This window comes from Pipistrellus kuhlii, unplaced genomic scaffold, assembly GCF_014108245.1.
Source record: "Pipistrellus kuhlii isolate mPipKuh1 unplaced genomic scaffold, mPipKuh1.p scaffold_m20_p_18, whole genome shotgun sequence".
NCBI lineage: Eukaryota > Metazoa > Chordata > Mammalia > Chiroptera > Vespertilionidae > Pipistrellus > Pipistrellus kuhlii.
In genome coordinates, this window is record NW_023425493.1 from 8,013,390 (window position 1) to 8,033,360 (window position 19,971).

The 19,971-nt window shown below is 47.3% G+C and overlaps 2 protein-coding genes and 1 long non-coding RNA gene across 7 annotated transcripts in view; 1 reads left to right on the forward strand and 2 right to left on the reverse strand.

Moving 5' to 3' along the window:
* LOC118721402 overlaps positions 1–19,971 on the reverse strand; it is a 23,143-nt gene continuing 3,172 nt past the window's right edge. The window contains exons 2-4 of the long non-coding RNA XR_004988728.2: positions 18,623–18,631; positions 13,498–13,503; positions 1–1,167 (exon numbers count right to left, since the gene is read on the reverse strand). This is a non-coding gene — a long non-coding RNA (uncharacterized LOC118721402). The remainder of the gene's footprint in view (positions 1,168–13,497; positions 13,504–18,622; positions 18,632–19,971) is intronic.
* YOD1 (YOD1 deubiquitinase) lies at positions 1,346–3,839 on the reverse strand. Its single transcript, XM_036442336.1, has 2 exons — positions 3,479–3,839; positions 1,346–2,229 (listed from the first exon to the last, which is right to left on the reverse strand). The coding sequence occupies exons 1-2, from the start codon at positions 3,822–3,824 to the stop codon at positions 1,526–1,528; spliced, it is 1,050 nt and encodes a 349-aa protein (XP_036298229.1). The 5' UTR covers positions 3,825–3,839; the 3' UTR covers positions 1,346–1,525.
* PFKFB2 (6-phosphofructo-2-kinase/fructose-2,6-biphosphatase 2) overlaps positions 4,473–19,971 on the forward strand; it is a 26,437-nt gene continuing 10,938 nt past the window's right edge. For 2 of the 5 annotated variants that reach the window (XM_036442335.2, XM_036442332.2), the window contains exons 1-11: positions 5,613–5,782; positions 6,858–6,965; positions 12,632–12,757; positions 13,272–13,368; positions 13,784–13,850; positions 13,993–14,067; positions 14,431–14,487; positions 15,331–15,455; positions 17,858–18,065; positions 18,702–18,848; positions 19,623–19,727. In XM_036442335.2, the coding sequence (XP_036298228.1) occupies positions 6,875–6,965; positions 12,632–12,757; positions 13,272–13,368; positions 13,784–13,850; positions 13,993–14,067; positions 14,431–14,487; positions 15,331–15,455; positions 17,858–18,065; positions 18,702–18,848; positions 19,623–19,727 (1,098 nt within the window). In that variant the 5' untranslated portion in view covers positions 5,613–5,782; positions 6,858–6,874. The other 3 variants (XM_036442333.2, XM_036442334.2, XM_045583078.1) reach the window with 3 other exon arrangements.

A 19,971-nucleotide genomic window follows, 5' to 3' on the forward strand; every position in this document is an offset into this window, starting at 1 on the left:
CCCTACATTGCTTACATGTTCCCTAACTTAATATGGCTACCTCCACCAAGGGAAAGTGCTAAAAGTAAATCTCAGTTGTGTAACATTTGTCAACAAGATATGGTGAAGAAGATTTTAGTGCTTGCAAGTATACCATTTTAGTGTTTGCAAGTTTTCTAAGTGAGATACTTAATAAAAATGAGACCAAACTAACAAAACGTCACAACATTAAGCCTCTTCACATTATGTGAGCTAATACACATCAAATTAAAATTTAGCATCCCTGATCATCAGAAGATTCATGAAAAGAGGTAGAAAATTTTTCATCTGGAAGATCTCATAGAGTGAAGCTAAGTTTTAGAGGGTTTGCTTTAAGGATTAGCCCACCAAGCAAATGGCTATACATCTAATTAGGAAGAAGCTTATTCAGGTAAGGCAACAGTTTTAAAACTGTCATATTTTGGAAATGAAACTAACTCATTCACATTATTATCCCAATTACTTTAAAACTCTTCAAAAGTCCAAGTAAGAGATCAAGATCATCGATAAGCAAAGTTATATTCTGCAGAAAGGTGAAATTATTAAAAGAGCATTAGTGGCAGGATAAGGCTAAGATAAAAACATCATGTTTAGATAATCAAACATCTACCAAAACCCAAACCAAAGCGTAATCATTAGCACTTTAAAGAATTTTTTTTTAGAAGTTGGAGGAAGGGCTCTTAAAAAGCTGAGGAAATTAAACCCCTTTAAATTTTTGTGTAAAAAGGCAAAATTCAAGCATTCAAATTTCAGTTAAAAAAATATCCTGCTGAACTAAAATTTATCCAATGGGACAAAGATTAATAAAGGAGTTGCATTAAAACACGAGGCAATGGTCTTTGAAAGCTTCAGCAAGCTGCTCAGGCACCTTATCCCTCATACATTCTATTTCTCCACACTAAAAACCCTAAATTGGGCACCAGCAGTTCCTGTTTTTAGGTAACATTCTCAGGGAAAGACTCATCCCTGTAAAAATTGCTTGTATTTGTAACTGGTTAAGCACACATTTATCAAATCTACCAAATTGCAATATAAATAAAACCAGTTTTGACAAGTCTGTGCATCTTCTTTTGGGGAATCAATTCATAATTTAGACACTATTAACTCAAGAGTTTTTAAAAGGACGTATTACTGGAGACACTGTGGTTTCTGTCCTTCCGCTTTTCCCCAAACAGGCAGCTGTTTTCTTCTACACGTTAACGCTGCTGGGTGCTAATGTACAAAATGAAAACTCAATCTTCAGGTTAGTGACAGTAGGTAGGAAGGACCACCTATTCTGTTACCCCCAGCACGAAGAGGGCACGTATCACCGCTGTAGACACATCTGTAAACTTGCACACTAATTTTAATCTTAACAAGGAATTTCAGTGCCTTTGTGGTTTTAAGTTAAAAGGATGATTCAAGCATTGTGTGTCCTTGGTTTTTTAAGGTTACAAATAGCTTATTGGAAAACCCAGAACCTTCTGGATCTGTGAGGTAGTAGGCTTCAGTCCTCATCATGCATAGATCACACTTCTCCGAAGTTGGTATGGCCCGTCTCCTTGGCATGTTCTCTTGCTTCTGCTTGTCCAGTTAATCCCTTTTGACATATCATGCATCTCAGGGTGAAGCGGTTGACATCGGTAAACTGTCTCTTTCTTTTAGCTTCATCTGCTAATTCCAGTGCTTGTACCAGGACAATATCATCATTCGAGGAGAAGATGGTCAGAGGAGGGGTGTCCGGGTCAGGGAAGTTACGTTGGAGCGGGTCATAGTGGACACCGTCATAAATAAGCAGGACCCTTTTGGAGTATCCTGCGTCTTCCCCAAAACGGTCAATCCTCACTGTCTGGGTATCCACCACACAGATTTCGCATTGGTAAAATTTAGACAGAATGGATATTTCAATAGCTCCTCCCCAAGTGTCATCCCTTTTGATCCATTCACAGTACTCTTGATTTGTTTTGCCCAGGATGGCTTCGCTGTAGAAATCTGGATCACTTGCTACGATTCGTGCTATGAGGCGTCTCATCTCGGGGGCGCAAGCTGGGTTCAAGACCCCTCCTTCCACCACATAGTACACGCTGGTAAAGAGGCAAGAGTTGTCTGCTGGGACCATGGTCCTGGTGAGCACGGGCACAGCTTCTCTGCCATAACCAGGAGCACCGTGTCTGGTAAATGCAGGGGAGGCATGGGGCCTGGCTTGGTCTTCTTCAACGATCAGCATGTCGCCTGTTAAAAGGAAAACACATCCAGAACTGCCAAGAAATTACAGATGAAGTCAAGTCTGTTAATTACAAACAGAAGGAGCTAAAGTATATAAGCCGGGGTTACTAGGGAGCATACAGCTTGGCAAACAAGTGACTACCAGCTAATACTGTTTGTTCACTGGATCTTCATAAAAGCTCAAGACAGCCGAAACCGGTTTGGCTCAGTGGATATAGAGTGTCAGCCTGCGGACTGAAAGGTCCCGGGTTTGATTCCGGTCAAGGGCATGTACCTGGGTTGCAGGCACATCCCCACTAGGAGGTGTGCAAGAGGCAGCTGATCGATGATTCTCTCTCATTCATGTTTCTAACACTCTATCCTTCTCCTTTCCTCTCCGTAAAAAATCAATAAAATATATATATTTTTTAAAAAGCTCAAGGCAAACAAAGACCAAACATCTTAGGCTGCAACCCAATTCTGCGAAGGGGTGAAGCACTTTCACAGTTTCTTGAAAAGGTACATTTCAGGAACAAAATGTACCTTATGCTTGCTCCCGGTATTTAAAAATCACCCATCTTCCACAAGCTGTTTATCACGATCTAGGCCACTAGGGGGTTCTCTCTCCTTCTGAAAGTTATCCAGCCTGTTAGCTGTTTACAAGATCCCCGATAAAACAGCAGAAAGCTTTTCCCGATCAATATTGCTACTCCAGGCTTAATGCTTGGATAGAAATAGCTGCTGCTGTTTAGCACCTGACAGGGCCTTTAGTTAGTGGATGTGTAAAAGCGAACCCTACAGTGAGGACACTGCCAAAGGCGGTATCTGTGAAGGTGATGGCAAACACAAACCAGGGAAGCAAGCAAGAAAAGCATCTGCATCCTCCAGACCTGCTACCTTCTTTCAGTGATAAAGAGCCATCAGGACAGAGAAAACGGGTCCTACTTAATGTATGCTTTTGTGGATGCTGAGGGGAAACAAAATGAATGAGATGTTTTCAAGACAGACTAGAAAGCAGTGTGAGGAAGGAGGGAAGGGGTACACTCAAAGGCTTGGAGCTTCTCGCATGGGCTGGGACCTCCTTGTCTCTTTTCAGCGTGTCCCGGCTTCCGCCCGAGTTCTCCGGGCTTCCATCTCCCCTTCGCCTGGTCCTCAAAGCCCCTGGCCGACCCTCAGCCACCTCGCCTTTCCGGGCTGCTCTCCCTCTCGCCCCTTGCATTCGTTCAAGGGTTTCCCCCCCATCACCACCCCCTGGCCCCAGCCTCGATCCCCTTACCTGACTGGATGGGCAAATCCCCCAGCATGGTATCCCCATTGCTGAGGTCCAGGCACTCGGGCGGGTATCCCACGAGGATCCGCTGACAGTCGGGGGCGATCCCCGTGATGGCAGCGATTTGGCCCTGGAGCTCCCGCAGCCGGGTCCGGCTGGACAACTCCTGCAAGACATAGGTGCCGTCCTTGGCTTTGCAGCGGAGCCGCCACATCGTGTCGGTCCGGCCACCCATGGGCCTGACAGCCGCGGGGCCACCAGCCTTGGTCCCGGCAGCAGGATGGCAGGCGCCGCCGGGGCAACCAGCCTCCGGGCGGACTCCAAAATGGCTACCCTTCGCCGGGCCAAACATCGCGAGAACTCGCTGGTGGGCTACTGTTTCCGCGATATTATTTCGGGGCAGCGGCGTTTCCACACTTAGAGAAGAGCGGGTTCTCTTAAAGCGACAACGAGTTCCCCCACCCCCTGCCCCCCATCAGCAGCCGGAAGGGTGAAGACTTATCTATATTTCTAAAGAACAAAAGGCCTCGCTGCTACCTGTAGATCAAGTGAGGTGCCATCCCAATCGGCCGCATATATGCTCAAGGCGAGAGGGCGGGGACGGAGCTCCTGAATCCAGTACATTGGAATGTGATCTTGCACTTAGCTGAGGTCGGAAATGGTTAAATGGGGGCTTCCGCGCTACACCGGGAGAGGGAGAGTCATGGTTCAGGACGCAAATGAATGCCAAGAGTGGTCAGTGAGTCAAAGGGCCTGCCAGAAATAACCAGATGCTCGGGAACAGACTCATGGCTGCAGCAAACATGGACTCATCGAGGTTAAGGGGTGACTGGCCTTCCCACCTGCGGGAGGCTGTGACCTGAAAACGTCCATTGGCCACATCAGAAAGCTCAGTATGAGGTCAGACTCATCCTGGGCTTATTGCCCTCGGCCCCCCAGGGCAATTGCTACACCCAGGGAGGTGGGTGGCAGCGTGGAGGACTTCATGTGTGTCACCCACATTCCAGTTCAGGCCCCGAGTATACAAATAGGAAGATGATTTTTCCCTCCCTGCCTTTGAGGATAACGAGTACTGTTGTCGAAAGAGAGGGTGGGGTGTAAGGGACTCATCGCCACTGCATTTCACAGCAGCGTGAGAATGCTAGATAATGGGACCCCTTTCAAACCCTGCATCCCTAGAACCAACGGCTGTGTCTAGCAAATAGATGCTCGGCCAATACTTGCCGAATGGATCTATAGTCGCAGAGGGCAAACTATCATAGACTGGGAATTGTAATAGGGCTTCCAAGGGAAATACCATTAGAGCTGTTTGAAGGAAGATTTTTAACCTCCAGCTGAAGGAGACATAAAGACATCTCTGAATTTTACTTCTCTTGCAAGAAATTCATACTCGTTGTCCTTTTTCCATCCCCATAGAGCAGTACGCCCAAACCTGCGTAGGGGGGGGGAATGGGGTTTATCCACAGAATCCAGCGCACGTGAAAAGTTTGAGATGTGCAAACTCACCTCCACTGCACAGACCTCTACCTCTGAATGAGTTATAGGTAACCTTTGACTCTTTTCACGCCTCTCATGACCCATTTTCCTGCTGGAGCCGTTTTCCTCTTTGGTTCTTCAAGATGACCATAACAGCAGGTACAGTGTGGGAGGCAGGAGGGGGCGTAATCAAGGTGGTAGACAGACGTCCATGGAATAAGTGGATGGATCCAGAGAAGTTCGCGGTTCAGCACTTAGTTGGTTTTCTTCATTTAGAAAGTCTCAACCTCTGAGAAAGATATGCAAACACCCTCAGCTGTCATCCGCTCGAGAGCGGAGGCTCCAGGAGGAAAGGGTTAACCTCCCCAAAGTTTTGGTCTTTCAAGTCACACCCACTCCCGACGGCTTTGTTCACACTCTCGCGAGAGTATGCAAAAACCGAGATACCGCTTTTAACAAACCCCACCCCCAGCCTTGTTAGTTGCCTAGCAACGACGCAGCCAACCTCCGCCCGTGCGGGGCAACTTGGGAACTCGCTCTCTTTTCCCCTTCACGGCGCCGTCCTCCTCGGGGAGCCTGCGTCAGCGAGTCCGGCCGGAGCCCCGCCCCCCCGGAGTCCGCGGGCGCCGATTGGTCGAGGATTCTCTCCAGGTGAGGACCAACGTGGGGGTGGGTGGAGCCAGGCGGGGGCACTTGAATTGCGAATGACTGACTGGTAGTGCCGGGCCCCAGGCCACCGTGTGTGTGTGTGTGTGTGTAGGGTAGGCTGGTGTCTGCTTCGTTCCCCGGGGATCTGCCGGGGTCACTGCCGGGAGGGATCTTGGGGATCACAGGGTGAGCGACAGCTGCACTGCGCCAGGCAGAGCCGGGGAGGGCGGGAGGAGGGGGACTGCCGTACAACCCGGAGGAGGTGCGAGACGGAGGTGCCCGGCTGTTTCTGGGAAGTGCCGGCCCGGAGACGTAGCCCGGAGTGCGGACCTCCGGGGACTTGGATCGCAGCAGGTGTTTGGGTGGGAGGATCTGCGTGGTCAGTGGGAGCACAGCCAGTGCCAGGTATTTAAAGCCATAGGACCTTCCTTCCTCACGAATTTCTTGTCAGGGTTTGGGAGGGGGTGGTGGTGTGCGCTCGGGGGCTCTCCCACCCCAGTTTGAACTGATCTGATGACACCTTAGGGTGTTTACATCCCCTTAATTCTGTAGGTGACCTTGAGGAAGTCATTGACCACCTCTTTTGTGCCCCCAAGGTTCCTTCTGTAGACCTTGTCCCGGGGATAGATGGGGAGACGGTGCAGAGGTTAGGGCTTGAGGATAAGAGTTCCAGAGGAGACATGGTGACGAGCGAAAACGGGGAGTCTTGTCCAGTTACAATGTTTTCTTAACGAAACACGTTTGATATGTTTCCACTTTCTCATTTTTCCCCCCAGAACTGAATCCTACCATTGGACTGCCATTAGTTTGTGATAATGAACTTGATCTGTTCTCAACCTCCCTCCCCCACTTCCCCCGACGGCTGCCACTACTCTCCCAGATTCTTAAACTAGAATTTGAGACCAGATAAGCCACATCATTTGATTGACCTCAGTTTTTCAATCTGTAAAATGGGAAGGAGTAATAATGGTACTAAAAATCTGCCTTATTGCAGGAATATTGGAAAGAGTGAAGGAGATAATTGATGTGCATGTTACTCCTAAATCAACATTATAAATGCAAGATTCTAGTGCTCTCTATTTATATGCAGATGAGGAAACCTAGGGCTCTGGGTTCACGTCTTGTCCTAAGGGCCTGTAGCTATTAACTGGGAGGAAGAGGGTTGGATCTTTTCACTTACACCACCCGGATCCTCCTCACCGTGTGTTTTGAAGGATGTCTTCTCCCTTCCCTCCTTTACATTCCCCGTTGTCCTTTCCAGACCCCTGAAGAGCCGCCATGTCTGAGGATCCTGCACCTTCCTCAGAACAGAGCGACAGCAGCTGTCAAACCAAAGCCTCAAGTCTCCGCATGTCCGAGAAGAAATGTTGTAAGTTCTGGCCAAAGGGAGGGCTGTGCGCTCCCAGAATTTTATCTCGGGAATATAGTTGTAACCTAGCCTTGGCTGCTTGGTGGGAGTGAGAAGTAACTCTTTGACATGGGAGTGGAAGACAAAGTGTGCGAGGGGGAGTTCTAGTGTGAAAAAAGGAGACTCAGGGAAACAAACGACTGTCCTTGGGGCTAGCCAGCGGGTGGAGCCCAGCCTTCCCTTACTGCTTTCTCTCCCCAATCTCTGTCTCCTGGGGGTATCTGCGCACTGGATGCTAAAAATTGGGGCAAGCATTAGCCGTACATGCTGGGAGGAAGGCGGAGGGACCCTGTGCAGGAATTACTTGGGGTTGACATTGTTAACAGTTTCCCTTTGTTTTTCTTGTGAGGGGGCTGCCCACTGGGGACATTGCAAGTAGGAACAGATTTCGACAGCCCTCCGTGGAATCAGCCCTGACCTTAGACTTCTCCCCGGGTCTTGGGCACCTTACTTTCTCACAGGTTGAGCCTTTGAACTTTGCAGATTATGTTCCTGACAGATTCATTTTTTGGGGGATTTTTTGGGGGACAGGTTTCACAGGAGTTTTTTTTATGCTAGTTATTTAGACAGAGGTGGCTTGTGGGATGGCAGAGAGATGAAGCAGTTGTGGTCCTAAGCATTATTATGGACCTCAGCAGTGCAGAGGGTCAGGAGGTTCAGAAGGTCCTAGGCCTCTGGGCCCTGGATGTCTTGGGGAACCTAAAGGAATGTCGATCCTTCTTTCCCTCTGTGTTCAGATTGCATTTTTCCCATCAGTCAGTCTTCTCGTTTCAGTGATTACATGTATTGGCAGGTGGAAACAGCCCAGCAGCAGGAGACCTGGGATCATCTTGTGTTCAAAGCTTTCCCCAGAGTCTCAACCTTGATGTCATGCCCTTTTCGGTCTCATGATGAATGATAATAATCTCTTCACCCGGCGCCGATGAGGCTTGCGGGATTTGGGGTTATAGCGGGGGCAGGTGGTTTGGATGTGATACTGGGGTTGGCATACCTCTGTGATTAGGGTCACCTCTCTCTCTGCCAGGGCAGAAACTTAGGTACCCCGGGCAAATACCCCATGGGAGATAACCAGCATAAGTGAGATGTTTTTCAGGGCAGCCTCTAGGGTAAGAATCTCTACGTTTGAATCTGGGATTTAATACTTCGTGGCTGTGTGCACTCGAACAAGTTGCTTATCCCCTTTGTAAAATTAGGGTACTAATAGCATGTCCCCCCGAGAGTGATGCAAGAATTAAATGAGTAAATATAGGAAAGCGCTTAGAAGAGTGTCGGGCACAGAGCTAGGTGTATTATTTTCACCGGCAGCTCTGTCTGCATGTTGTGTTTATTCTAGAAACATATAAATTGAATTGTGGTCTAAATGCTGCGATGGGAGCTCTCTATTTAAAAGAAGCCGGTGAAGAATTATATTTTCAGTAAAGAATATTTTCTCCTCTTATTCGACAGTATTGTAGCCCAGATTTTGGGGTTTGGGTGCACATTTTAAGAAGAGGCGCATTGATTCACAAGGGAACAGAGAGCTGTCCATGTGTGGGGAGGAGTTGATGGATCGTGGGAGCCTCTGACCCTGCACCAGGCCCAGTGTCTGCTTTATTCTCCAAAGGAATCTCCTACCTGCCTTCCTGTCTCTGGGCAGTTTTCTGCCCCGAAGGCTTCTGAGTAGCCAGGAAACAGCACTTCCAGGTTTCTAGCCCCCTGGGCTCTTGATCCTGGTTTGGGATCCTATCTGATCCTCGCAGCTCCTCCCTCTGCCCCACTGGAAGCATTTGGGTTGTCCTAAAGCCACTGTCCTTCATTTGCCCCATCTCTTCTCGCTTCCGGTTGGACTATGAAACTGTTACGGTCAAAGGAGAAATACGGTCATGAGGATATGTGTTAATTCATTTCCCTTTCCTCTGTTATTTGCCTGCATCTTGGAACAGGCTCCTCTGGCTGCTCAGGGTTCATACCCAGCGGTTCCTTTATTAATAGCTCAGCCATTATCCCCTCGGTGCTAATTACACCTGTGTTGGCTGACTTGGGCTCTGTGAAGTGACTGAGCTGGGGATTGAAGGATTACTGTAGGGAAGTAAGCCCCATAGGGTGGGGTGAAGGAGAGTGCTGATGGCTGAGTGCCTTCAAGGTGCGCAGAGGACTGCTGCCAGGGCTCTGAAAGCAGTAGTGTGTGTGTGTGTGTGTGTGTGTGTGTGTGTGTGTGTGTGTGGTGAGGGGGTCTACATGCTTTTCTTTCTTTGTTTCATCTATTCTCTACTATTGTGAGTAAGTCTGGAACAGACACATTCCCATGTATACTTTCCCTAATGACCAAAGCAGCACATGTTCATGAAATATTCAAACTGTACAGAAAGAAACTGATAAGTAAAGAAATCTCCCACAATTTCTCTGTCCCTTTTAAGTTTGCTTCTTTCTAACAAGTTATTCTGGTTTGTTATTAATATCCTATTAAAGAAAAAAAGGTTCAAGCTGTACACTTTGGTTCTGCTGCTATTATCCCTCTCCCCCACACCCCCTTTTAAGCTTGCTATATCTTGGACATTTCCTTCCATGTCAGTCAATCCAGATTTACCTCATTCTGCACAGGATTGCATTGTATGGATGTGTCAGTCTCCTCCTGATGGACATTTCCGTTTCCAATTTTCCACTGTCACAAACAATACTGCAGTGAGCATCCTTTCACAAACACACACACACACACTCACACTCACACACACACACTTTTGCATGTTTGTGCTAGCAACTTTTCTATAGAAATAATGGAAGAAAAGATAGATACATTTAAACTGTTGATCAGCATGACTGTCCTACAAAGTTCTGTAAACTGTTTTAATATGTAATAATTAGTCATTATTAACTATAGTTGCATTGATTCATAGAACAATGTTCTTAGCAGTTTGAGTATTTCATACCCCTTAGTCAAATAGTAGAAGGAGAGAATTGTCAGTTTTATGACTTCTGATGAGCAAAAGAAGATATTACTAACGAAACCCACTTTAATGGGCAGCATATTTCAAGAATGTTGGATCTCCTTAGGGCAAATAGTGAACACGACCTTGATCATGAAAAGGCTGGGAGCCATTGGCCTTCCAGGCCACCCTGCAGGATTGGATTAGAAAGCTTGGTTGTGCTGACCACATGGCTCCTTGGTCAGGTGCTGACCAGAGCTGGAGGCTGGGACTGAATGGGTGGACATGAAACCAGGATTCCGGTCAGAGCTCTGACCTTGATTCTCTCTCTACTGTGGGTCATGCTGAGCTTGAGTTTTTCTGTCTATAGGAGGGAAGTCACCAAGCCTTCATTTCCTCTTTCCCATGAGTGTGTTCATGAAAGGAAAATAAGTTTAAGATCGAGAAAGTGAGTTAAACCTTGTGTAAAGAAGATAGAAGAGTCAAGATTGAAACGGCCTTCCATGATAGGCCAATGGGCATGTTACATTGTCTCTGAAATGAATCAGCATGAAGTGTCTACTACTGAAATTCAAGTAGTGGTGGTGGTGCTTTTTAACTGGCAGGACAGTCTGTTCCCGGTTCTGCTAATGTGGCAGTTTGAGGCAGGAAGTGTGGAAAACGAGAAGCCCGGGTTGCGGCAGATGTTTGTGGGTGGATTGTGGGCAGAGGCAGGTGGTGCGGTGGGGGCTGCTGTGGGGAGACATTAGTGACCTGTATTTTCTTTTGTTCCGAGCCCTCTTGTCCAGTTTGGTTTACACAGAGCAGCTGGTTCCTTCGTTGGTCTCAGAGCAGCTCCCAAGTATCAGTTTATTTTCCGCATTAGGAGGGTCACAGGACGTGCCTAATGGGCTGGAAGGTGTGGACAAAGCAGGCCTGGAAGTGCAGGTAATGAGCCAGACCACGGGGGATGGAGAAGAGCGAGGCGCTGAGTTGGAGAAAGTGAAGACTCAGGAGGATTTAAATACTGAAATCCCAGGTGGATAGATTTGCCTGTTGGGGGGTCAGAGGTCAGGGATAAACATCAGCTGAGGATGCTGGGTGAGTTCTCTTGCTTTTGTGCTACAGATGTGATGAGAGATGAAAATCACTTCTAGTGCCCAGGGCCAGGAATTGTCTATGTGCCAGGCCCTCTGACCCTGAGCCCACCCCTCCCTCACCAGTTGGGCCGCTCTTTGGCTTCCGTGTTCTTGCCAAACACCCCTAGGAAACTCTTCCTTCCGAGGGCTGTTCTCTACCCGGGCCCTTTTGCCCACTTCTCCATTGAGCTCTTTTGACATTTCTTTCCCAGAAGAAAATAGATGACTTTCCACCCACGTACCCCAATTTTACAGAACTGTTTCTTAGCTTTATGGGGTCCCCTTGTCCCGGGTTAGAACAGTGGCAGTGACTTGCAGGGCACCCCCTGGAAAGCAGTGTTGGGAAGTGAAGGTGCTTTCCCTCTCTGGTCCCTGTGCCCTTAGAGGAGCCCACAGAGCCTGAGCCTCCAGATGACCTCCTGCGGGTCTAGGCCTAAGAAAGTGGCTGGCAGCCGTGCAGGGCCCTTACCCATCACTCCTCCAACAGCAGGATGGGCAGAGAGGAGCCAGATCCTATGGGCAAGCTAATGAGAAGTCACAGGCTCTTTTTAAGGAGAAAAGCCACCGAGGAAACACGAAATCTGGACTGTAGTACCAGCTCTTCCCTGTCTTATTGCATGTCCATAGGCAAGTCACTGGGCTGACTGAATATCTAGTTTGCCCCCCCTTCCCCCCACTCCTGTCCAGTGAGTTTATAAATGAGTATTCCTGAAATAAGTTTCCTAAGGAAGCCTGGACCAATGACTGATCTTGCTTCTAAACTGTCTTGCTTTCTTGTGGGCCATTGAGGCAGGCTGGCCATGATGCCCCTGTGGGCTAAGCTTTACTGAAGTTTTCTGAGGTCTAGTCAGAACTTATGTCAAGTAGGCTTCTCCACAAGCTAATCTCTCTTAGAAATAATGGCTTAAGCTCATGTCCCAAGTGCAAGGCCGAGACAACTTGAAGCCAGGCTCTTTTTGTGGTGGGCAAGCTAGTCCTTGCCCATGGCTCTGAAGGGATAGATGAGATACTCAGCTTAGACACTCAGTTGGACCTATTATAGGAGCCTGCTCAGTTCTAAATGGGTAGGATCTCCAGACATAAGACCCTCCTTCAAAGCTAGGTCATTCTTGTGTTAGGCAGGGTGCCATCCTTACTGTCTATATTTCTTTCCACCTTGGGTACCTCTGTGAGACCTTGGACCTATGGGGAAAACATGTCTTCATGTTCTGGGGACTTTCTGAAAATCGACATGACTCTTCAACTCTTTCAGGAGGGTTTGCCTGATAAATCACCAGTTTGCCTTCCCAGTCTTCCTGGACCCTGGTCTCACTGAGGTGTTTGAAGATTAAATGAGATTCTAGCTATGAAGTTACTAGCCCTGTGCACGAACCTTACTTGGCCCCTAATCATTTAGCTGTATTCTGTCTCATTTCTTTTTTTAAAAACTTTTAATTAATTATTTTATTTCTTTATTGATTAAGGTATTACATATTTGTCCTTATTCCCCCATTACCTCTCCTCCACCCCCCTGTTGTCTGTGTCCATTGATTAGGCTTATATGCATGCATATAAGTCCTTTGGTTGATCTCTCCCCCTTACCCTATTCTGTCTCATTTCTCTCTAGCATGGGCATCCTACATGACCAACTCCCCGACTCTCATCGTTATGATTGGCTTGCCAGCCCGGGGCAAGACCTATGTGTCCAAGAAGCTCACACGTTACCTCAACTGGATCGGAGTGCCCACCAAAGGTAGGCGTGGGTCGTCCATTCTTTGGGAATGAATCTGTTCCTGCATTTCACAGGCCTCTGCAGGATTTGGTCTTCCTCGCATCAAGGTTACAGGGTGCTTCTGGCAGGAGTAGGTGTTGCTTCTGGATTTGCTGAATTTATTCTTGTTCATTCTTATTTCCTCCTGAATATATATATGATTCTATCCTCAGTGCCTTTGATGGCACACACTTTACATTGTTAAAGCTCTTTCTATATGTCATCTTGTTTAGTCCTAGCAGTGCCCCAGTGAAATAGCAGAAGCGCCTGAGGAAATTGAAACTGAGACAGCTTAAGGCTTGCCCAAGGTCTAATAAGTCTGAACTCCAGCATAATTTGATTCTTAATCTGATATTGTTCTCTACATACGTTGGTGCCTTTTTTTTTTATTTTTATGTTTTTATCCTCTTGGCCATTGTGACGTTAGATCAGGCTGTCCCCTTTGGTGGGGCCATTGTATGGTCTCGGTGCTTATAGGTGTTGGTGTCTCCTGCAGTGTTTAATCTTGGGGTATACCGGCGTGAAGCAGTCAAGTCCTATAAGTCCTATGACTTCTTCAGGCATGACAACGAGGAGGCCATGAAGATTCGCAAGTGAGTCTCCTGAGGCCTGACCTCTGGGCCAGCTCTTTCTCGGCCATCGTAAGAGAGGGTGTGATGGGGCTTCGTTTTCCTTTCAGTAAATATTCTGTGGGGATTTCAAGTGGGAGTTGTCTTCTGGACAGGTCCCTTTGGGCTTGTGTGGGTAGAAGAACAGGGCTTAGGGAGATGTATGTATTCTTGCACATTAAGCCTACAGAGGGATAAGATAGATGCATGAGGTGGGGGGAAGGGAAAGATGATATAAACATCTCAGTGGGGAGTTGAAAGTTAGGGAAGTTTTTGACCAGTGAGAAAACTAAGCAGGAAGGGATGTGACTCCTGTAGCAACCCAACTGCTCCGGTCTCTGGCTATGTCTGAGCCAGTCGCCTGCACTCCTCCTGCTGATTTCCTCTGCTCTTATGGCAGACAGTGTGCTGTGGTGGCACTGGAAGATGTTAAGGCGTATCTCACCGAGGAGAGCGGGCAGATTGCGGTAAGCCTTGCCTACCTCTTCCCCGACTTGGTATCTACCTTTTCAAAGCTCTATAGCCCCTCCCTTCTCCCCCTCCTGGGTCCACCTTGGTGGGATCCCATTTTTGTTCCCTACTCATTTACCTTGTGGGCGCTCTTCCCAGGTGTTTGATGCCACCAATACAACTAGGGAGAGAAGGGACATGATTTTGAACTTTGCCAAGGAGAATTCCTTCAAGGTAGGATCTGACTCCACATCGGAGGAAAGGGGATAAGTGGAAGTGGGCAATTGAAAGGAACATGGAGATCTGTTTGGCTCTGGTGAGTGAGGCCAAGACTGGATTTATGATTCTATCCTCTTGGGGCAGGCCCACAAGCCTTGAGTGTTTTCTTGCAGGTACTTTCTCAAACCCTTAACCTGTATGTCTGAGGCCCTGGGGATTGGTAAGAGTTATTTTTAAAAGAAAAGGCCTTGAAGGCACTTTCATGAAAGAAAATCCTGGGTGATGTGGTGGCTGGGTGAAGTAGGTATGAGCATATGCTCTTAATGGACAGCCTGGCCAATTTTGACTCATTTATAATTGCCCTCTCTTTCTGGCCAGGTGTTCTTTGTGGAATCTGTCTGTGATGATCCTGATGTCATCGCTGCCAACATCCTGGTGGGTGACACCCCGTATACCACCACCTCTTTATCCTTTGTGCCTGGTGTGTATGGGGGGAGGGGACCAGGAGGGGAGAGTCAACTGGGTAATGAAAGAAAGAAATAGACATGTTTAACATCACTGATCTATTTGATCTGCCAGAGCACCGTTTTGTACTTCCTCACTCTTGGGAGAGGAAACAGGCTTTAAGGAATAAAATAAGAATTACAATAGCTGTTGAATGGAGACCAAGACTTAGACTGTAGGATTCCTGGCCCCGTGTTCTGGAAATTAGCTGGATGCGGAGACCTAGAGGTATTCTTAGAATAGACCAAACTCATGATCTGTCAGGGCCACTTTCTAGGAAGGTCACCTGCCCAGTGTTTGTCTAATGGTCAGAGTCTAAACCAGTGCCCATTTGATGGGTTGTGCTGTGCCATCAAGATGGTGCTCTCCCAGCAACGTGGGAACTTGGGATCATCTAAGGGAGAGGCGTCTGGTCCAAGTCAGGCATGCGTCAACTCACGCATCTTATCCTAAACTGCCGTGGGGAGAGATGGAAACACATTCTGTTTTCCCAAGGAGGTACATAGAGGGATCAGGGCTCAGGAGCAGCTTCCGCTGCATGACTGCCGGCTGTCCTTCAGCCAAGGGCAAGCACATGACTCCCCAGTTGTCTTGCCCTTCTGGGTTGCCAGGATCATAGGACAGAGTGGGGGTGGTGCTCAATGAATGGGGGTTGCCAGAGCTGCAGTGAAAGGCCACTGCTGTGGACTTCCTTTTCTTTATTTAGCTGTGGCTGTTTGCAGCAGGGCTAGTGCTGGCAGACCTCTGACTAGTCCTGCTCTTCTGTGATTCCAGGAAGTAAAGGTGTCAAGCCCTGATTACCCTGAAAGGAACAGGGAGAATGTGATGGAGGACTTCCTAAAGAGAATTGAGTGCTACAAAGTCACCTATCAACCCCTGGACCCAGACAACTATGACAAGTAAGATTTGAGGCCACGGTTTAAAGGACATAAATATGGACCTCATTTGAGGAAAGAACCTTTCTCTCCCTGTTCCCAAACTTCCTTCTGCCATTCCAGACCCTTTTATCTTTCAGAGAGACCATGTATGGATTTGTGGCTTTTATGTGGGTTGCAGCTTACCCTTGAACACTGACATGTTTTGTTTTTATGATCATCAATTCTTCCTGTCTCTCCTCTAGAGCAGGGGTGGGGAACCTCTTTCCTGCCAAGGGCCATTTGGGTATTTATAACATAATTCGTGGCCATACAAAATTATCACCTTAAAAATTATCTACTAAATTTGGTCAAACATTTAATTAACTCACCCCTCATGCCTTGGCAGGGCCAGACCCAATGATTTTGTGGGCCTTGTTCAGCCTGTGGGCTGGACATTCCCCACCCCAACTCTAGAGCAAGATTTCTCAATCTCTACATGGTTGACATTTTGAACTGGATAATTCTGTGTCATTGTCTTGTGCATTGTAGGATACTTAGCAGCATCCCTGCCCTCTGCTCACACGATGCCAGTAATAACTTCCAACCTGTGACAACCTAATATGTTTTCTGACATTGCCTGGGGAATAAAATCACCCTTGGTTGAGAAGCACTGCTTTAGATCAGTAGTTTTGAACTAGGGTAAATGTAAGGTACCCCTTAGAGATGTGTCATCAGCTTTTGGTCAATTTTTAAAGTGTATAGTGTATGTGTGTGCATATATATGTTAAGTAATATATATTAATACATATACATACATATATTACATATATAACAACACACACAATATAAAACAATTGTGTATGTTATATGTATGTACTGTATATGTAGCATGTATCTTGTTATATATAACAGGTAACATATTATGTACATATAAATACATAATATGTTACCTGTTATATAAATATATAATATCTTACCTGTTATATATAACAAGATATATATAATTCAACTACACAGAATTATCTAGTTCAAAGTGAAGTTCTCAGGAACATGACTGGCTTAATGAAATGTCTGATCACTGCCAGCTGTCGCTACCATGGCAGCATCTATCAGCAAAGTGGTGTACAATACATATTAACTTGATGTGTGTGAGTTATAGGAGCCATAGCAAAAGGTCAAGTTCATGTTGAAGAAAGATGTGTGCACATAGAAATTCATGAGGACTTGGAGTGCTGAACACACATAGAATATACAGATAATGTATTGTAGAATTATAAACCTGAAATCTATGTAATTTTATTAACCAGTGTCACCTCAACAAATTAAAAAAAAAAAAAAAAAAAAAGAAACCTGTGAGAATGTGGCCTTTGAAAAAGGCATGCAGTCCACAGTTCCCATCTATCCCAATAAGAGCACAGCCTTACAGCCCAGCAAATGAGACTGGTTTGCATAGCCACTGTTGAATTACTTCAGTGTCTGCTTTTGAGTCTTTCAGTTCCTTCAAGGCAGGGGTCTTCAAACTTCTCTCATTATGAGAATCACCTGGTGGAGGTGTTAAAACACAGATTCCTGATAGCACTTCTTATAGTAGTTGGGATCCGGGAATCTGTGTTTTAACAACTCCACCAGGTGATTCTCATAATGAGAGAAGTTTGAAGACCCCTGCTTCAAGGGGTTGCCCAGAATGTTACTATTTGCAGGTGTTTTTTATAATAGGTTGCAAACCACCTCCCTAGATATGGCTTAATAGTATATTCTTTAGTTACCCCCAAAGTTCTATACTGTACATAGAACAACATTCTGGAAGTGTGTGTGTGTGTGTGTGTGTGTGTGTGTGTGTGTTTATAGATGTTATCTCTGGTGGTAGGCTTATGGGTGATTTTTATTTGCGTCAATGTACCTTTAAAAATTTTTTTTTGGAATAAGCATTATTATTTTTATAATGAGGCAACTCCGTGATGGCCACAAAGAAAACTGTCCACGGAAGTGCCTTTGAGAGAGGATTGATGTAGGTAGATGCCGGGAATGCACAGAGGTTCCTCTGGTTCTGCTTCTCCTGCCTCCCCCTCACCACTGGTGATGCTGTACATGCTGTACCCTGGCCAGGTCTCAACCCCTCAGATGGGGGTTGTGCTTCTCACCCAAACTCAAGGTTAGCAAAACCTTCAGGTCATCTAGTGTAGCCCCTGACGGGAGCCTGAGTTCTGTTGGTCACGCTTATTTCATGGCACAGGGAGGGACTCTGGGCACTGAGGGACTGGCCAGGAGTTCCAGAGATTTTACTTCGTCTCGTTCTGGGGAGTACCAGCTCTTACCATTCAGCTGCGTGGGACTCTGACAGGGGAGGAGGAGAGCTGCTGTGAGTCTGTGAGAGCTGTGACCTTTCCCTGCTATGTTATTCTGAGATTTTTATACTCAGGGGATCCCTCCCCCTTCTGTCCCAGGGATCTTTCTTTCATCAAGGTGATCAACGTGGGCCAGCGGTTTCTAGTGAACAGAGTCCAGGACTACATCCAGAGCAAGATAGTCTACTACCTCATGAACATCCACGTCTATCCCCGCACCATCTACCTTTGCCGGCACGGAGAGAGCGAGTTCAATCTCCTGGGGAAGATTGGGGGTGACTCTGGCCTCTCGGCGCGGGGCAAACAGGTGCGTAGTTGGCCAGAAGGCTGGATTTCCCAGGCTTAGAATTAGCGGGCGTGGTGGAGGTCATCTCTCTTATCCCCTTACTTCTTCCTAAACCCCACTGAGGCTTAGATCTCAGGTGGTCAAGCAAGGGCTAAAGGCTTTTCTTTCTTTTCTTTTTCTTCAAATATATTTTATTGATTTTTTTACAGACAGGAAAGGAGAGGGACAGAGAGTCAGAAACATCGATGAGAGAGAAACATTAATCAGCTGCCTCCTGCACACATCCTCACTGGGGATGTGCCCGCAACCAAGGTACATGCCCTTGACTGAATCGAACCTGAGGCCTTTCATTCCGTAGACTGAGCCAAACCAGTTTCGGCAAGGCTTTATTGTTCACTAATTCTAGCTCCATATTAGAGTGTGGATGACTTGGAACCATTTCTGCTGTGGTCATTCAGCCATCGGTTATTGGGCACAACTTGTGTGCTTAGCAGAGCACAGGGAGCTTTAGCTGAAGCTGTTTTCCTCTTGGGTTTATTGCATGGAGCAGCTTCCAGATGCCCACTGCGGTCATGCACAGTGCCCTCCTAGGCTGAGTGAGCAGGTGTCCGTGTGTGTCCGTGTTTCCTCTCTTGAAACTTTTATTTCAAACCCCAGTTTGCCCAAGCTCTCAGGAAGTTTCTGGAGGAACAGGAGATAGCGGATCTCAAGGTGTGGACCAGCCAGCTGAAGAGGACCATCCAGACCGCGGAATCGCTGGGGGTGACCTACGAGCAGTGGAAGATTCTGAATGAGATTGACGCTGTGAGTTGGAAGCTCTGGTGGCCCGGATGGTCTCTTATTCAGGCAGGATCTCTCAGACGTCACCATTTGGGCAGTTTTACCTAACATCTAGGACCACCAAGTAGAGACATTGAAGAAGCCAAAACTGGCTGGTGTGGGGAGGAAGTGGGAGCAGTTCCGTCCCTAATTAGGGCTTTCTGCCTCCTGGAACACCTGCGCCAGTAATGGCACGCCAACCAATCTTGGGGCACCTGGGAGTTCCATTTGGTACCTCGGTATGTTTTTTTCCTGGGAAAAAGAAATAGCTAACAGCTCTTGCCTTTAATTTCTACTTAGTTCCTTTGGTCAACTATTCTAAAAAAAAAAAAAAAAAAAGTCCTTTCTATTTGTTTCCTTGGCTTTCTCTGTCCTTGAGCACAAAAGTAGGCATTTCTTTTTCTTTCCTTCCTCTGCACCCTTTTAAGCCTTCTGCAAGAATTCCTCTTCCACTTCCTTTCACTTCCTCTCCTTCCCTGCTCCCTGTTCCTTTTATCCCGCTGACTTTTCTCGACTTTTTAAATTCCCCCCAGTAGTAGGAGAAAGTGGCAGCTTACGCTAGAGAAGCCGCCTCCTCTCTGCCGTGGCCCTCACCCTGCCAGTCCCAGCCACCCTGGCCAGGCAGTGGCAGGACACGCCAGGACCCGGCACAGTGCCTGGCGCGTAGTAAGAAACTAGTGTTCCTCGGCGTCGCCTGCCTTCGTCGGGTGGGGCTGCATCGCCCCGTCTACACCTGTAAGCCAGCGTGGCTCCCTGCAGGGCGTGTGCGAGGAGATGACCTACGCGGAGATTGAGCAGCAGTACCCAGAGGAGTTTGCACTTCGAGATCAAGAGAAATATCTGTACCGCTATCCTAGCGGGGAGGTGAGATGCCCTTCTGTGGCGCCACTGCCCCGCCCTGTGCTGGGCGTTTAGTGTTAACTTTGGGGAAGGGTGGAATGTGATTTCGGGGGGGGGGGGGGGGGGGGGGGCCTAGAAAGGGTACTTAAGGCAGCACTTAGTTTATCCTCCTGTCTTTGGGTCCTACTGTTTTTAGTTCAGCTTAGGCAGTCAAATGCCTCATTCATTTGTTAAGATCTCTAGGGCAGCGGTCGGCAAACTCATTAGT

Bases quoted from the DNA above. Each gene is read 5' to 3' on its own strand.
- YOD1 (XM_036442336.1), bottom strand. From the start codon at position 3,824: ATGTTTGGCCCGGCGAAGGGTAGCCATTTTGGAGTCCGCCCGGAGGCT. The intron at 2,230-3,478 runs GTAAGGGGATCG...TCCTTTTAACAG, and splicing joins GGATTTGCCCATCCAGTCAG to GCGACATGCTGATCGTTGAA.